Genomic DNA, 16,787 nt, shown 5'->3' with positions numbered 1-16,787 from the left:
ATGTCATACGAACGAATGGTAGACCAGGTAAAGACTTTGATAACCCGTGTGAAACCATCTAAGTACATTGTACGCCGGCTTACCTCAAACTCACCGGTCCCTCCGTGTAGTCCTAAGTGGACTACTGTATGCCGTGCAGGAGTGAAATGCTGGACGTCAAACATTCGTGGGATCCGAATGTTCAGAAAAGCTGACGAAGTCCTGTTTGTAGGAACGGCGCATTCTTTAACTTGTGGCTGAGTCGTAGTTCATTTTCTGCGATTTTACTACATGTAATAAGCTTTATCGCTTAGCTTTTGTCGTTCGGTTTCGCAGTGACTGGTACGCCACTGCATTGGAGTTACGTGAAGGAACAACGCGGCTAAAAATCTCTGAAAAGAATGGTGTGTTGCCCGAGTAAACAAAATGAATTGTATTCTCGCTCGCCCTGTATGATTGCTTTGCAAAAGCAGGGCTTCATGGAAAACTTTGCCTTTCCGGGATCGGCGACCCACCTATTGGTAGTTGGTCCTCGGGGACAGGGAACGACATTCCTTGCTCTATTGGGTCGGTGAAGTTCACGGCCCTCAATGTGTCCCTAGAAGGCCACCTGTGGCGGTAGTGACTGCCGGGGCCAACAGAAAGAAAACACGAAGGGAGAGCCAGATAATTATGGACGGTGTGTGTGTGCGTGTGTGTGTGTGTGTGTGGGGGGGGGGGGGTGGATACCAAAGAAATATGACTCTCTTGAATCTCTTGTGTTATATTTGGGTTCATTCTCGGAGCCTGCTTCAAATACAGAGACAATGAAATAGGAAGTATGATGTAACATTTACTATAGCACTGTATCATATCAAAACAGTGAAAGGGCAAGTTATGTGCAATTATGATTCTGTCGTTTCTGCTACTTTCCTCCTTCCTAACATCCTATTTCTACTTCTACATCTACTTTTTCTGCTTTTCTCGCCGTTGATGTTCGTGAGATAATCGAAGTAATACTTTCACCTCGAAACGGAATGTTATCAACATATCCCTTTACTTCGTTTTGAAGCACTCTCTTTCTATGTTCTACAAATAATGCGTGTGAGTGAAGCAGCTGGTCACTGAAATAACATTCAAAACACAAGTGTTTGATATAATTCATATCCTGCATATCATTTTTAGCACAAGGTACATATGCAAGACTTAAATGAATTGATTGGTTAATTTTATTTCTGTACTCCTTTTTCATGTAAATGCAACATAAAGTCAATAAAACAAAGTTGTTGAGTATTATTGTTTGAATCTAACAGTTGAGACAGGTAAGTAATAGCTAAAATGTCCGACATTATTCCATGATAATACAAAATGAAGACAAGCAGGTGTTTGGTATTTTATATGCATATTATATGCAAACTTTAGAATCACATTTTCCTGCCGTTCTAAAGACAAACTAACCAACTCTATAAACGTAACAGAAATAGAGGAGACCATCATCAAAAGCAAAAAAGCGAATGCTTGATGAGGATAGTGGCCTAAAGTTTTTACATTGTAGGCATGAATTAAAGAAAATGGGCCGCTAACCGTGTATTGTTCTTATTATAAGAAATATACCCGGTAAACCATTACTTGAATTTAAGTAATAAGGTATGCCCTGGCCCGAGGCTTGATACTGTAATTGCTGGTTTCTTTGCTGAAAGTTATAAAATACTAGTACACAATTTCCTTGCTTAATTACAATATGTAACATATTGATTTCATAAATTCCATTTCGGGTTTAATTTTATGATGTATGTTTGCATCCATAATTCAGTTTGTTTACAAACCACCAAGGATTCCAGTGACTGTAATTCTTCCACTAATATAACCATCACATCGTAAATGTTCAAATGTTTGCTTTTGTAGACAATTATTTGTAGTAGGATAGGCATTAGAAAGAACTGCATCCAGTCTACCAAAGAGAGCTATACACAAAGTCAAACAGATCATAAGAAGAAAAAGTCTCATTTGAATCTCGCAATGTGACATACAGGCGTCAACGTTTGGAAGTTACGCAGAGAACCAATAGTATTGTTATTTGACGATTCCACGTGAGGATCACTGAATTTAAGTCAAATATAAATATTGTAATGAGCATGATTATAGCCACGCCTTTTCACCCATGAAGCACATTGTGTGTAAAATGGGCAAGCAGTGTTTTATAATCGCCGATAATACAAACACCAGTGGATTATTTGCGTAAACGTTACTCTGATTTTGTAATGAGCCCAGTCTAAAACATGACATCATAAGATCCTTGCACGTGTGAGGCGCAAAGGTCATCGATAAATCGAAGCCACGTACCATAATCTCAACAGATACAAGTCAGTCAATCTCCAGTGAGTCCCTACCCCTTGCTAACCATTCATATTGTGAATATACATTTTACGCAACGATTGATTGTACTCTTCTTGCATTCGAATAAAATATTAATACCACATCGGCCGAGAGGAAAAGAGTCGGCTGTTTTCGAATTAAATTTACTCCACTAAGCTCAGATTGACAAACTCTTAAGGTGCATGTAATCGACAAGTAAACGAGGAATCATTAAGAAGCGATTTTAATGAGCATGTACAGTACAAACTAGCTGTTTCAAAAACAAAAAGGATAGGGTGAATATCTCAAAACTCACTGAAAGTTCTCCCCAGATACTTCTACAAAATGTGAAACTTGTTTTACACCAAGCAAAGAAGGCATATCACCATCAATATCTCAGAAGAAAATAGACTGATCTAACGAATGAACTTAGCAATTAAATATTGCTGAGATTGACATAAAAGGAATACAATGTGAACAGCTATTTCATATGCATCATACTTATAGAAAACACTCAACCACTACTTAAAAGCATTATTTTTCTTTATAGGAGAATTAATATTTTGCTTGTTCTACAATATAGGCCTATGTATATGTATGTTTATATATATATGTATGTGTATATATATATATATATATATATATATATATATATATATATATAATTATATATAGTGTGATGATGCTGTCATCTACATTGTCTCGACTATGTATATGTATATATATATATATATATATATATATATATATATATATATATATATATATAGTAACCATCAATGTCACTAAATTAAACCCTATATTGGATCTTACAGTCTTTTCTTCTTTTTTTTCTTTTTTACGTCAAAGGCACATGTGATGATAAATGGGTTCTACAGTGAGCCAGTCACACTTTTCATGAGGCATTTATTATAAACTCAGCAGTGTATAGGAGTATGATGTGGGACTATGTGACACTTCGTGTTGTGTCAAATACTATGCAGTTTTCTTGTGTGTCCCATCAAGATACTCGACGCAGGACTTATTGCAAGGCCACTAACCCTTACAAGTCTGTGTGTTAAATCGTGTCATACTCTTCTCAGAGCCATTGAAGGGCATATGCGCTTGAATTTGTTTCTTGTATCTTTCCTGGAGTTAGGGCCATCAGGGACACAAATAGACCCAAACAACAACAACAGCAACAACAACAGACCCAAACCGCTGAGGTGTAATATAGACTTGAATAGGCAAGACTTGAATACGGGCCCACAGACTTGGAGATGTTTACTGGAACCTGGGGTAATGGAGAAACAGTGGTTCTTTAGAATTTGTTGAACATCCCTCGAAATCCGACAGGCCTTTCCAATGTCCAGCCTTTTGTGTTTGATCATGGTTGATTGGTTAGCAAGATCGATCGATAATAGTCTCAGCAGATCATTGTCATTCATTCTTTCAAATAGGTAGGCCTACATAGTTATACCTATCTCCCACCGGTCTTTATTTTCTCTTCCTAAATCTCTTCTTATATCCGTCTATCTGTCTGGCTGGCTATGGTTAGCCTTGTAATATGATTAGACATGCAAACATTTGAATATTGTCAGCGTTATATAGGCCGACATGTACACTGAGAGAGAGAGAGAAAAAAAAAAGTCAAGTGTATTGTGACAACCTCTGCCTTCTGACAAAAAGTAAAAGCGTCAGACTAAAGATTGCAAAATATCATTATGTTGTAAACACACAAATGCATACACTATACCTTTTCAATGCACGATTGTAGCACGCCAGAATTAGATAGATATACGTTTATATTCATGGTAGATTCAATGTCTATCTTACACGAGGAATGGAAAACATCCATCTGAAAAAAAGAAAGAATATTAAGCATCACATCAAAACTTAACAGCTTCGAAGTAAACACCAGGAAAGAAATCGTCGACTGGGAGTACAATACTTTAAAAAGTGTCACGTGATCATTGATCTCATCTCTCGAATTCAGAAATAATGAAGTGTGAGGAAAACCACGCAGGTAAAGCAATCATCAACAAAGAGTTTAAAGTGATCACATCATACAACATTTGACTATAAGAACAAATAGAGCAATCTGTTCTAAACAACATGACATAATTAGTTGTAAGTTCAAATTAAGACAAGTTCTACTCTTTTCTCTTGAAAGAACATTAATGATAATAATTTGAATCTATAGATTATCCTTAATACACCCTCGCACAAGAATGTTTAGGAATCAATTCTTTAATGTATTCTTTAATTATATCAATTGTGAGATAACTTTCTGTAAACTCTTCACAACAACAGGTATTTCCTCGACAGGTGTCTCAAAGACCGAGTTTGGGATAATGCAATGTAAGCACAGGATAAGACATTCTTCCCCGATCTGAATAATGGTGTCATCAGTAAACCTATAGTTACCTTTATCCTGTCTTATACCATATACGATTACACGATATCATTTCGTTTCAAAATGAGCATTTGTTTTTATATGTGAGGAGTCTGTGACCCACGTGCATCAATGAATTGAATGCCTAAGTAAATCACATACATTTAAAGCTACGAGAAAGGTTATTGATACACTCAGAAAAGTTTGCTGAATTTTTGTAAGAACGAAAATATATATATATATATAATTTCTATTAAAACGATAGAGGCACACAAAATGCGTTATAGCTTTGTTGATCCCCCGCCATAATGTGATAAATGCACCACATTACTCATAAAGCAGATTTACTAAAGCCTCAAACTTATACAAATTGGTGTGAGTGGTACCATCTCCACCTGAGACACGATATCAATTTAGATAAGACAATACAAAATTAAATGATGAAACATTTCAATATAAGAGATCTCAAATCGCCTAATGCCTCGGAACTCTATTTGTAATTGATTAGTTCCCTTTGCTATTTTTTCATAATACAGGGAACCTTCTTCATTTTAGACAGAACGAATTTGATGTATTTGAAATCTGAGAATATCAGTGAGTATCATTTTTACAATCTGAAATTTAATTCCGGCAGTGTTATGTTATCGATTTACTATACATTATAATATGGTAACAATCTTGTGTCTGACTCTCACTGATAAGAATCACAATTTCACCTGCCAAGGCACATTGCATGCTTAGATTCTATAGCCCAGCAGCAAAAGCCAATAAAACAATCATTCAAATTTGTATTCACTGGTCTTCACAGACTTAGCATTGAACATCCGCAATTGCTGTATAGCTGGTTTTTTTTTTTTTTAGTTTGATATTTTAAGAACAATCGATGCAATTGATATCTTATACATGTAAAGAAAAATACATTATGTAATCCTCACGACGTGTGTGATCTCGAAGTGGTTTCTCGGGGCTTACTTGTTTCCATCGCCCACGTGGTTGATTCCTTCTGTTGCAATTAGTGGTTTTTTTTTTTCATTTTTCTGAAGACTTTTACATTCCTATGAGACAGTAAATCGTCTGGGTACACAGAATCAAATATACAATTAAATGGCATTGAAAAAAAAAAACCACATTGTGTCTTACATACATGTAGAAGATGAATATACTTGAAATGACGCCAGAAATATTTGTACGTAAGCAGTCACGCTTTACGATCCCACGAACTTTGCTCATCTATGGGAGTGAGCAGTTTTTTTTCGTTGTTTAACCTTTGAAAACGCGGAGCAGTTTGAGTGCACATACTTTATGTCTGTTTATGGCTAAGGGCATTTCAGCTTCTATAATAGGTTGGGTGAATCCCTGAGCAAGGCGAAGCTATAGCGGGGTATTACTGATTCGCTGCTTACTTTGAGACGAAGCTTTCAAACAACGGATCTCCTCACGTAAGAGAAACCTCGGCGTTGTTTGGCTTTTTTTCATATGAAAGCTCCGTCACACTTAGCAGGGAAGTTTTCGCTCTCAACTGGTGGATTTTTAATCACGCTGCGGAACGAAGGCTTGCAGCCTGTTTCAGAACATCATGGTAAGTATTATAAGACCTATTTTCGTGTATGAAATGGACTTTGTATCTGACACATGATTTTTGGAAAAAGTCTTGAGAATGAGCTTGGTTAGAGTCTATGTCAAACTTGGTTCATTCTCTTACTGTTATACCCTCTTTCCTCTGTACATTCCGCAATGCACTCACTTGACTACAGTTTATATTGAAGTCTTAGAGTCAAAGACAAGTTAATCCCTTGTCACTAAGGTATCATGCGAGTATGTATAAGTTTTTCTTTATCATGTGGATTTCTATGATTTCCCCCTTTGCAACCATTTTTTATCGTTCCCTTGAGCACAGATCAAACCGCTCACACGAGATTATATCATTAGGACACATGAGTAAACATTGTGACGTGATGTCTACATTGCCTAGGAAGATTGAAGTTGGCACAGGACGGTACCTGAAGTAAACAACATTAGACACCAAATTCGCATCGGAATTGTGCCTGAAACCAACCCTGTTTCCTGCGTCTGCAAAGACGAAATCTCATCGGGTTAACTTTTGCCAACTTCGCAACTTCCTTCGAAAAACTGTAGCTGTAACAGGACGCAATTAATGTATATTGATGACTGGGCCTATATGATAGGCCTACGTGAATAGGTAGGGAAAAGTAAACGAATTTCTAAATGAGATCAGGACTGAAATGGGGAAACACACACAAACACGCAAACACACACACACACACACACAATGTACATGAATGGGGGATGCTTGTATTAGATGCTTACCTTGGATGCACATTTTGTCCTTTCTATGCATTTTATGTCATCAGATTAGCTTCGCACAAGTACATTGGGAAAGGGGTAGGACTCGGTCAGGCATAAAGTTGACTTCAGGCAAATTACACATACCCCACAACGACATACGTGACAAAATATATATAATAACCATTTGGCGCAAGATTCACTCATCACATAACAAGAAGTGAACCGCTCCTATTTCGGCAGTTAGAAAATGCGGCCAGATATCACCGAGTCGTCGTTCGCCTTTGAAAAAAAAGGTATCTGTAGTGGCTGTTTTGAGTATAAACGTGATAGACTGAATCTGTGCTTGTTTTCCTCATTTTGATGTCAAGGGTTGTATGTAAGTGATCCGGTGCTAGATAGCTGCAACACTTCTTATACCGTGAATTTGATGATTTCAATCATCGTAAGATTTGAAGATATCCATAGATCTAGACAGCCATGTATAAATGAGAAGATGCATACGCTTGCTAAATATACACCAATACATTTTGTTGTATATTATTCTTCCCGCAGAGTGCACTCACCCCATGTTTTGCGACGTTCTTACTGCTAGATCCACACACACACACACACACACACACACACACACACACACACACACACACACACACACACACAAATGTTCGGTTATCTGGGTGCAGAACCGCTCCATACGTTCAATATCATATAAACACCATTAAAATGACAAATATTATTCAAGGCAGATGCCCAAGATTAAAATTGGCATTTTTTTCATATATTCATGGCACTTAAGCATATTTCACTAAAATAATAATGTTATCGTTCGTGCCTTCATTGACTGTGGCTCAATGAGGGACGCACTTTGCTGTATTGGGATGCTGTTCACCGCAATCTGTACATAAGATATTATGCATTTCAAGATGGCAGATACCATTCCGTAAGAACTTCACTGATGAAAAGTATTCAACAATGTATAGATGGCACTTGGGGTTATTAACTTTATATTTTCCTTTCATATGGTATCAAAGTTGTTATCAGTAGAGTGATATTCTTTATACCATTTCAATAAGGTGTTCTTCACAACAACTATTGTCATAATCTATAAACTATTCGCTTCTTTTTAACATCGTCACTCACTTTGGTCTCAAACTTTGTAGAGCATGCTGGTGGCGTTAATCCAATGTCGTGCTGAGTGGGGTACGTGACCACGGAGTGGTTTCAATTACCAGTTTACGTCGCAAGATTTTTAAGTACAAGGGAATAGGAATCAGCTTGTTGCAGGGTTGGAGAGTGAATCCCAAAGGTTAAGAATTATTTTACTCGAAAGGGCGAAGTATTTAAGGAACTTGTGTTTGACACGAGTCATCAAGCCATGTAACACATGAGTGCGCAATATCTAAAGGACAATTAGGTACACTCATATGAAAAATGGTGCACGGAGTACCAGGTTAGGAGCAAATCTGGGATCCCTTGTTTGATTTAGTCTGTTGAGAGGTATCTAAGAAAAATAAACAGACAAAAAAACCTTGTTCATTCACTTTATTGAATTATGTGTCGAGGTCCAATGTTATTTCTCCAAGCTTTATTATTATCTTTTTTCCCTGTCTTATCCCGTTGTGTGTTTTGAGTGACAAATGAAAAAAAAAAAAAAAAAAACACTTCATAACGTTGTAGACACTGTCCAAAGTCCCTGACACAGATAGATTTAAACATGATTATACATAATGGGCTGGAAGGCATGATTTCTGAGATTTAAAAGCCATGCTTATTCTGGCAAAACACAAGCCAGTAACAGGCCTATACAAGTTAGTCTGCAAGAGGAATCCTCCTTGCTTGAAAGAGAATACATCAAAAGCATGTGATTATGGCGTAACTCCAACACCCCCTTTACCCCCATCCACACACACACACACACACGCACACACATACAGAGGTCTTAGGTTATGGGGTTTGTTTTTATCACACCATGTTTGTGTATATACAAACAATAAAGCTGAAGAAGACCAATAGTTTGCATCCTGCGACATCCGTTGTAATCATTTTGTCACGAATGTATTCTTACACGCTCCCATAGATGACAAAAGCGTATAGTATGGTATACTTGGTATAATAATATTATATACACACACGCAGACACGCACAGAAACATACAAACCGATCGTGCATCCTACTCAAGAACCATTGCCTTGGCATAATCCTCCCGGCAAGGTTCATATTCATCATCATGCACAAAACCAGACAGAAAATAAAACAAATAAAATTTACGTTTGAAAAAAAAAAACCAAAACCCAACAACAACACAGTTTACCGTCTGTCTCAATATCTGCTACAGAAATACAATTTCAACTACATTTCTTCGCTTGACAAATCGCGGCAAGAGCAATGCATTGTTGATTCAGACAATCCTTTGCATAAAAAAAAACTACCTTCGTAGCAAATGTTTCCAGTCACTTACAGAGCTTTCTATTTCCAAGGGGCTTGCTTGTCCTAGCAACAATGCTGAGACAGCCATATTTACATAGAAGACAGCATGTGAGGGCTAGAATAACTTCATGATTACATGTGTTGTCTCGACAAAAAAAAAAAATCGAAACCGGTGAATCACGTAAAAAGTCGAAATTGTTGAATTGACCTTTAACGTTTGATTTGATGAACATATACTTTGTTCAGTTTAGTTGAAGTTTGATGCTGCTTTTCACATAATTATGATCGTTTGACATCATGAGCATTGTCAATGTCATTTTAAACCACTGATTATCACTTGTCACTACAGGTCAGTGCCATGACGAAAGATCTGAAGAGTTTCCGGTGAACCTTGCTACTCGTTGTGCTGCCATTGATCATCGCTGAAACAATCGGTGAAGGTTCTCACTAAACGCCGCCAGGAGGTCATGACACACAAACGTGGGGGAGCCATCAAACTTCCGTTGAGTTGATTACACTTTCCACAAGCTGTATATAATATGGTCTACATTGCCTGTAAGGTATGGTTTGTTTGTCACTGGCCACATGTTTGCAAGCGATCTATTTTTGCTGCTAGAAACTGCCACTTAAACCATAACTGAGAGTGGGAACGCTTTAAAATCTCATGTTCTCGTCATTCTGCTGACACTTGTCTTGTGCTGTGAATAGCCTGGAAATGATCAAGAATGAAGGAGTGGTAATGAAGAAAAATATTTTAGCCTTGAAAGAACCAATATTGTATTCACTTTCGCCAGTGATATAACGCGTAAAAATGTAACTTGTCATCAGCTGATCTGCTCAAATACAACGTGCCTACATCTAGGAAGCGTTTTTTTGTGTCCTTTTGTGGGCTCATTGGGAAAAAAACAACTACAAATCATGGGGAAAGTAAAGCAAGCTTTCACTAAAGTAACTCTTCAGCTTAGCGGGGAAAGCACGGGACTCGACGGTGATAAAGTCATCCTTACTGAGACCAATTGTATGCAATGCAATGAAAACAACTCCAACTGCAACTGTAAAGAGTTGGCCAAGACCAAGTCCGGGAACAGTCTGGATGGACCGAGCGGGGAGTCGTTGGGGAAACCTACCTCGGATCACAGGGACGGTTTGACCGACCCTGACCGAATAGATCCGGAAAGGGATTCCAAGGAGGAGGAACAGGAAGAGCGTTCTGGACCTAAGAGGACTGGCAGAACGAAACATGTCAGATTCCATAGTGACGTCAGAGGGGGAGAGGACCACGAGGACGGAGGCTCCCTGAGACGGGGAAGACCAGATACGAGACGAGCGACACTCTGTAAAAGGGTAAGAATCAACCTCACTGCTCATTATTAGAACATGTATACATGTATACTCTGAGATATTCAAATGGAGTTAAAGATCGTGTTATGACATCAATCTATTCAGAGAGGTGAACATGACTAATTCTGGCATTATAGGAGAGAAAAGACTTTCCACAAAAGCACGGAAATTACCTTTTTAAGTATTGAACGACATTGGAAACGAAAAAATGCTATCAAATCTGACACTTAAGTTAAGTCTTATTGCTACTTAATGAATATAGTTATTACATTTTGTAGAAATATATATATCAATAAAACATTTTTACTGTTTTATTCCCATTCAGTGCCTCAATGATAATAAGGGCCATGAACAAGTGTACATACTTAGCAATGGTCTTCTCGTCTTAGCAAATTGAACTTCGTTAGAACTCGAAAACTCGTTTATCCGTGTGCCAAAAAAAAATATTTCTATTTCTAAAGACATCTTTCTTAAGAACAATGAAATAGTTGATTGGGATGTTTTTGTCAAAGGATGAAATCGAATTCTGAGGCATTCTTCACACAATTCCACAAAATCATGAGTGTATGCTTCGCAATCACATTGCCCTAGGCCCCACTGCTCGACCTTTCGCCCGCAGTAGGTCTATTCCAATAACGTTAAAAATATGTCGATAAACAACGTTTGTTAATCAAAGTTACTAATCCTGTCTCGACAGTTGTTTTCATGTACGTTCCAGGCGCATATGGTGTTCTTTCAAGAGCAATCAAAATGCTAGTCAATCACGCTGTCTGCCAATTGCCCCCGCCTTGATGATAATAAAAGCAACACAGCACAAGGACGCAAAGAAACCACTGAAAACTTGAACGTGAAAACACAATTTTCAAATGAACAGTATGAGAATCGATACCGTGTGTATGGCGATTTCTTTGACATCTTGACCTTATGTCAGCTACTATATCGATGTCCTGCTTTGAATATCTAATGTATAGAGTTATGCCGACATTTTAGCTTGTTACCTTTGCATTCTCCACAAAACCCGTACACACATTATTGAGAGATATTATGACTGTGTGTCCCAGGACTTTCTTTTTAGTTAAAGAAGGCTTAATGTTAATGACATGTTCATTTTGGCACATAAGGACAAGGCTCCAACACAACTATATTAACAAAATAGATCCATCGTTCACAATTTTTACAAATGCAATGTTGTATATACAATGAAATGCCTGGATGTCAATTTTGATTTTAAAAACCAAGATCTTTCCATGGTCGGTCTCATCAAGGAGCTACTATAGTAGTTCCATGGTTTCATGTTAAACTTCGCTTGTAGTGTAAGTTTCGGTTTCAAAATGATTAAGCGACATGGTATCTTACCCATTATTAACTTTCACGCCATTTTATCAAGCATAGCTCAATCATCAATATTTATTTCGTAATATACATTAATGTGCTTGTCTCTACCTTTCATGACCTTGCCAGATTCGTCTCTTCTTGAGAAGACAGCTCGGAAGGCTTTTCAGCTTCTTAGGAAAGGGCGCCCTCGTAGCCCCGCCCCCACCAGGTTATCCTTACGTGCCTGTGAAAACAAACAGCACCACAAGATCACTAAACACGGACGAAGAATATGATGGTGTATCGTACGGCATGTTTCTTTTCTAGACCACAAAGCATAGTCAACCGAGGAACAGTGATCAACCGAGAATGGACGAATGATATACAGTATGTGCAAAGAAACATGTTTTGCATAAAGAAGACATTCGATTGTACTCGGATTCCAAAATGACTGCCGAAATAATATCGACAGATGTGACATGGATTTCGACATAACAGAACCCGGCACTCTCTTCGATTTAGTAATGATGTCATCAGTTCATTGCACCTGAAATAATTTTTATGACACAATGCCTGAAATAAAAATACGAACAGCCTGAGAGTTCAAACAAAGCAACGAAAGTCACTACATCCAGCAAAACTGCCGAGTACACCATGATGCAGCAAGGATGTTGCCAGCTCGGAACGACCTCAGGAATTCGATGATGAACGAAACGGCCCCTGGAATCATTCAGTAATGAACGGAAAAGGATAACTTTTAAGAGCGAGGATTCACAGCCAGAGCTTCAGCATCCTTGCTGGGTGGTTACCATGCAAATGCTACTTAATTTCCAGATCTTCCTCAATAAATTAGGATTCAATGAAGAAAGCTATGCAATTTTGACGTTTGAAATATTGTTTTCCAATAATGATAAGGTCTCAAACCGACACAAAATAGATGGGGTGGTGATGTCTTCATTCGCAAGTCTCATTTTCATCAGTACACAGAACCTCATTCAATCTTCTTCTTTGAACGGAACCAATATGAGTACCCTGTATCCCTGGAACCATTATTTGTGACACGGTTGTGCACACTAAGCAATTGTGATTCGTATGAGAAAGGTATTGCAATCGTTGAATTAAACACCAAAAGCATTATTTTGAACTATGTTGCTTTTGAACCAATACGAGACTACCAACGTCAATTCTTTATGAAACTTCAACAATTCACAACATTGTTATTTCATGCTCAACTATAATGACACTTCTATAGTTCATTCTTTTTGTTGGATTCCTCTCTACCAAAGTTAGCTTGAACATGGAGATAGATTTGCTCTTTCAAATGGATGCTACTCCTCGAGGAGGTTTGACGCTTACATCAGATCGCATGGGACTTGGTGACTAAATAATTATACTGACAAGATTCTCCGTTAAAAAAACAACAACAAACAAACAAAAACAAAAAGCGAAGGATACTTATCTCACACTATATACCCCGCCATTAGTGCCAGCCAGGCCTAAACTTGAACACTTCGGATTACATCAATTCACGACAAAACAAAAAAAAAAAAAAACACACAAAACAACAACAACAACAACCAAAAAAAAAAAGAAAAAGAAAAAAGGTTTATAATATATATAAATTCCTTCTCACATTTCTACTCAGTTCTAGTCATTCATTCTTTCCGGGGTAGCTTCGATCCAGAGACGTTCATTTTTGAGAGACAGAGTCAACAGATTTGTGTATTGAATATCTAGACACTCGCCACATAGCAATCTCTAAGTAGAGCATAAAATTAGTACAAAATTGATAAAAGCTGAAGGAACTATGACGAACTCACAACTAATTGTATTATGTTAAGACCCGTATCTGGTATAAAAGGCAGACCACGACTACAAAAACAGCCACCGTGTAGTCTTTTGTTGATTCGTTTGTTGGCGCTACAGCAACAATACAGCAGGGAGTGCTGAAGCAAAGTGGATACAAATAATGTGGGGAAATAATGTACAGGGCATGAGCCTGTCATGGAACACGTTCGGCAAAAGCGGAAGTATATATACGTTGTATGTTACAACACATTTACAATGTAACTAATACCAAAGCCCATGAAATCTTTAGGGGCGCTTTTCGCTATACTAAATGCACTATTTATCCCACCACCATCCATATTGTAAAAGACAATGTGTCAGTAACAACACCATTTCCAATAAATATGTCACAATATTAAAGTGCCACATACAATGTCATGATACACACAGTTTATATAGATTGAAGTCATTTCTTTATGGCACAAAGTCATTCTTCATCCGTGAAGTTTAATCTTTGCTGACTAAAAGCCGTATCCGTACATTTGACATTTACTTCGATACTGGTGATGTAATTGTTGTTTGAAGTACATGTATGACTAATATATATGAGGCATCATTTCATTAATTCATTGTGCCAAATGATGTTTACCTATGTATATTGTTCTATACTACTTTGTCAGGCAAGACATTTTTCTGTTTGAAAGAGTAATGGCATTTCTTTTGGCAAGATGAATATGAGTGGATAAATGTAATAAGTGGTCTTCCTATGTCATGTCTTCAGTGAAGGATGATTTTTTTTTTTGTTTTATTTTGCAAGAGATTCATTTCCCGATTGACCATGATCAGCAGATGTGTCGTGATCTTTGTTTCTTTAAATAAGACATTAATTTGCCACGAAATGTAATCCTCTTGAAGGCGTTTTATTGCGATATCTTCATGCTCCTTTATCACCCTTGATTCCATACAATGAAAGGCTCACTTGTATACGATTCTACAGAATAAGGTCAACTCTGTCCATTTCTTCTTCATTCGTCATGGAGTCTTTGATATATCATGTGATCTGCCCTTTACTTTCCTGAAGTATAATAAACCTTCATCTCAATGTCACATTTGATAACTTACCAAAATTCAAAGTAAGAGTATTTTATTTTCCAACGTGCTCTGTTTCACTCTTTTATGCCTTTTCATGTTGATAAAGTTAATGTTATTACTACCATACATACATTACAGTATTTAGGACATATAGCTCGCTGTTGTCAACCTGTTGAGGGATACTGCGAGGCTTGCTGTAAGATGGCAATTGAGAGTGCATCCATGCATTATGTGAAATATGTGTGTGAATGGGTAGTTTGGTTTTGTTTGAGGTATGATGGGTAATTTCCTCTATCGTTTCCTATGGCTGAGCAACACATGACTGCGTTTGACTACGGGAAAATATCACCAAACCATTTTGGGGTTACGTCTTTTTTATCGACTCCGTAATGTTATCATGTGCATGGGTGATGGCAGTCTGCTATTGCGAACCTAAAGGTAAAAAGTCACCTACATCACAATCACACCGTGAGGAATAATAATTGTTCGATCATAATAACGCCGTTGTGCAGACCAAATATTTTATTCAATGTAGTTAAGAATATCAGCTGTCAACATTGTAGTGACACAACACAGGTGTTGTGGCTAAAAAACATTTTTAATTTGTACAATCATGAAGGCGATAATTGTAACAAGCATGGGTCACTGAACTGCTTAGGTTAAATCATAGGAGAAAATAAGATCAGTATAAGTCTGAATTTTGATTCCATTTTATTTATAACAGCATTCTTTTGATAGGTCTTCATTTTGCAGCTGGAAAGCACGTTTGTAAAGATCACTCTCGTTGACGGCTATAGATCAGTGGGCGAGATATTTTAAGCAACTTATTCGATACTATAGATAGATGGCGCTTTCAAAAAATGCCCTTCGCTTGAGGAGGGGAATTAAATCAGTGGTTTCAAGATAGAAAGCAAAACGCGTAGTTCACGTAGAGATGGAGTGGCCAATGCATGTAGTGTGAATGTGAAATATCTCCTGATAATTAATGTAATTCTTTTAGTTTGAAACCAGTAAGTGGAATAGAGTAAATCCTGACCCAACACTGTGCCCCTACCACATCGGGAACCTATTTCAAAATTTTCGCAAGTAAATTCTGTGGGACATCTAAAAATAAAAACAAAACAAAACACAAACAAACCTTTGTAGATTAAGATAAAACTGGCGTGGCAAAGATACCACAACTTGTTTCGACGTTTATAGGCCTCCTAGGAGAGGAAACTCGAAGTCCAGCTATCTTGACTTCTGGTAAAGCAGGAGATCGTCTGTGAATTTCTAAAGTAATATGGCACGAAATGAAGAATTTAGGCCAACTTAAAAAAAAAAATGACATCTAAATTTCAACAGAACCATAATTATTTATCTGATTTCCTATATATATAAGCTCCTGTAATTCGTACACGAATTAGTATCTTTAAATCGAGTGACTCAACGATGTTCAATGACCGGGAGTAGAATGACTCCCTCTACGACCAAACGCTGAATTCCCAACTCGACTCTCCCAGGTTCTTCTGTCTCACACCAGTCCTGTAAATGATTTTGGGTAGGCACACGAGTCGTGTGTACATGTGAAATACATGAAAGACCAGGGGCCCATTTCATAAAACTTGTCATCAGTGACAAGATGTCATAGATGTGACAAGCTACTGAAATTCTTGCATCTGATTGGCTGAGAGCAAATTTGTCATAGAAATGTGGCAGTTGTCACTGATGACAAGTTTTATGAAACGGGCGTTTTATATTAAGTAGACTATAATCATTCATACCACTCTAATGCTTTATGAAAGACTACAGTTTTTACCACTCAAATTTCACTTGTTTCATGAATCGTCAACAG

At 37.6% G+C, this 16,787-nt stretch overlaps 1 protein-coding gene across 1 annotated transcript; it reads left to right on the top strand.

Moving 5' to 3' along the window:
- Window positions 1-10,336: 10,336 nt before the first annotated feature.
- Window positions 10,337-12,400, top strand: LOC140232253 (uncharacterized). The gene is made up of 2 exons (XM_072312389.1): window positions 10,337-10,762; window positions 12,221-12,400. The coding sequence occupies exons 1-2, from the start codon at window positions 10,337-10,339 to the stop codon at window positions 12,398-12,400; spliced, it is 606 nt and encodes a 201-aa protein (XP_072168490.1).
- Window positions 12,401-16,787: the final 4,387 nt, after the last annotated feature.

Source organism: Diadema setosum, chromosome 1, assembly GCF_964275005.1.
Source record: "Diadema setosum chromosome 1, eeDiaSeto1, whole genome shotgun sequence".
Classification (NCBI taxonomy): domain Eukaryota; kingdom Metazoa; phylum Echinodermata; class Echinoidea; order Diadematoida; family Diadematidae; genus Diadema; species Diadema setosum.
This window is presented reverse-complemented; position numbering and strand designations above follow the sequence as displayed.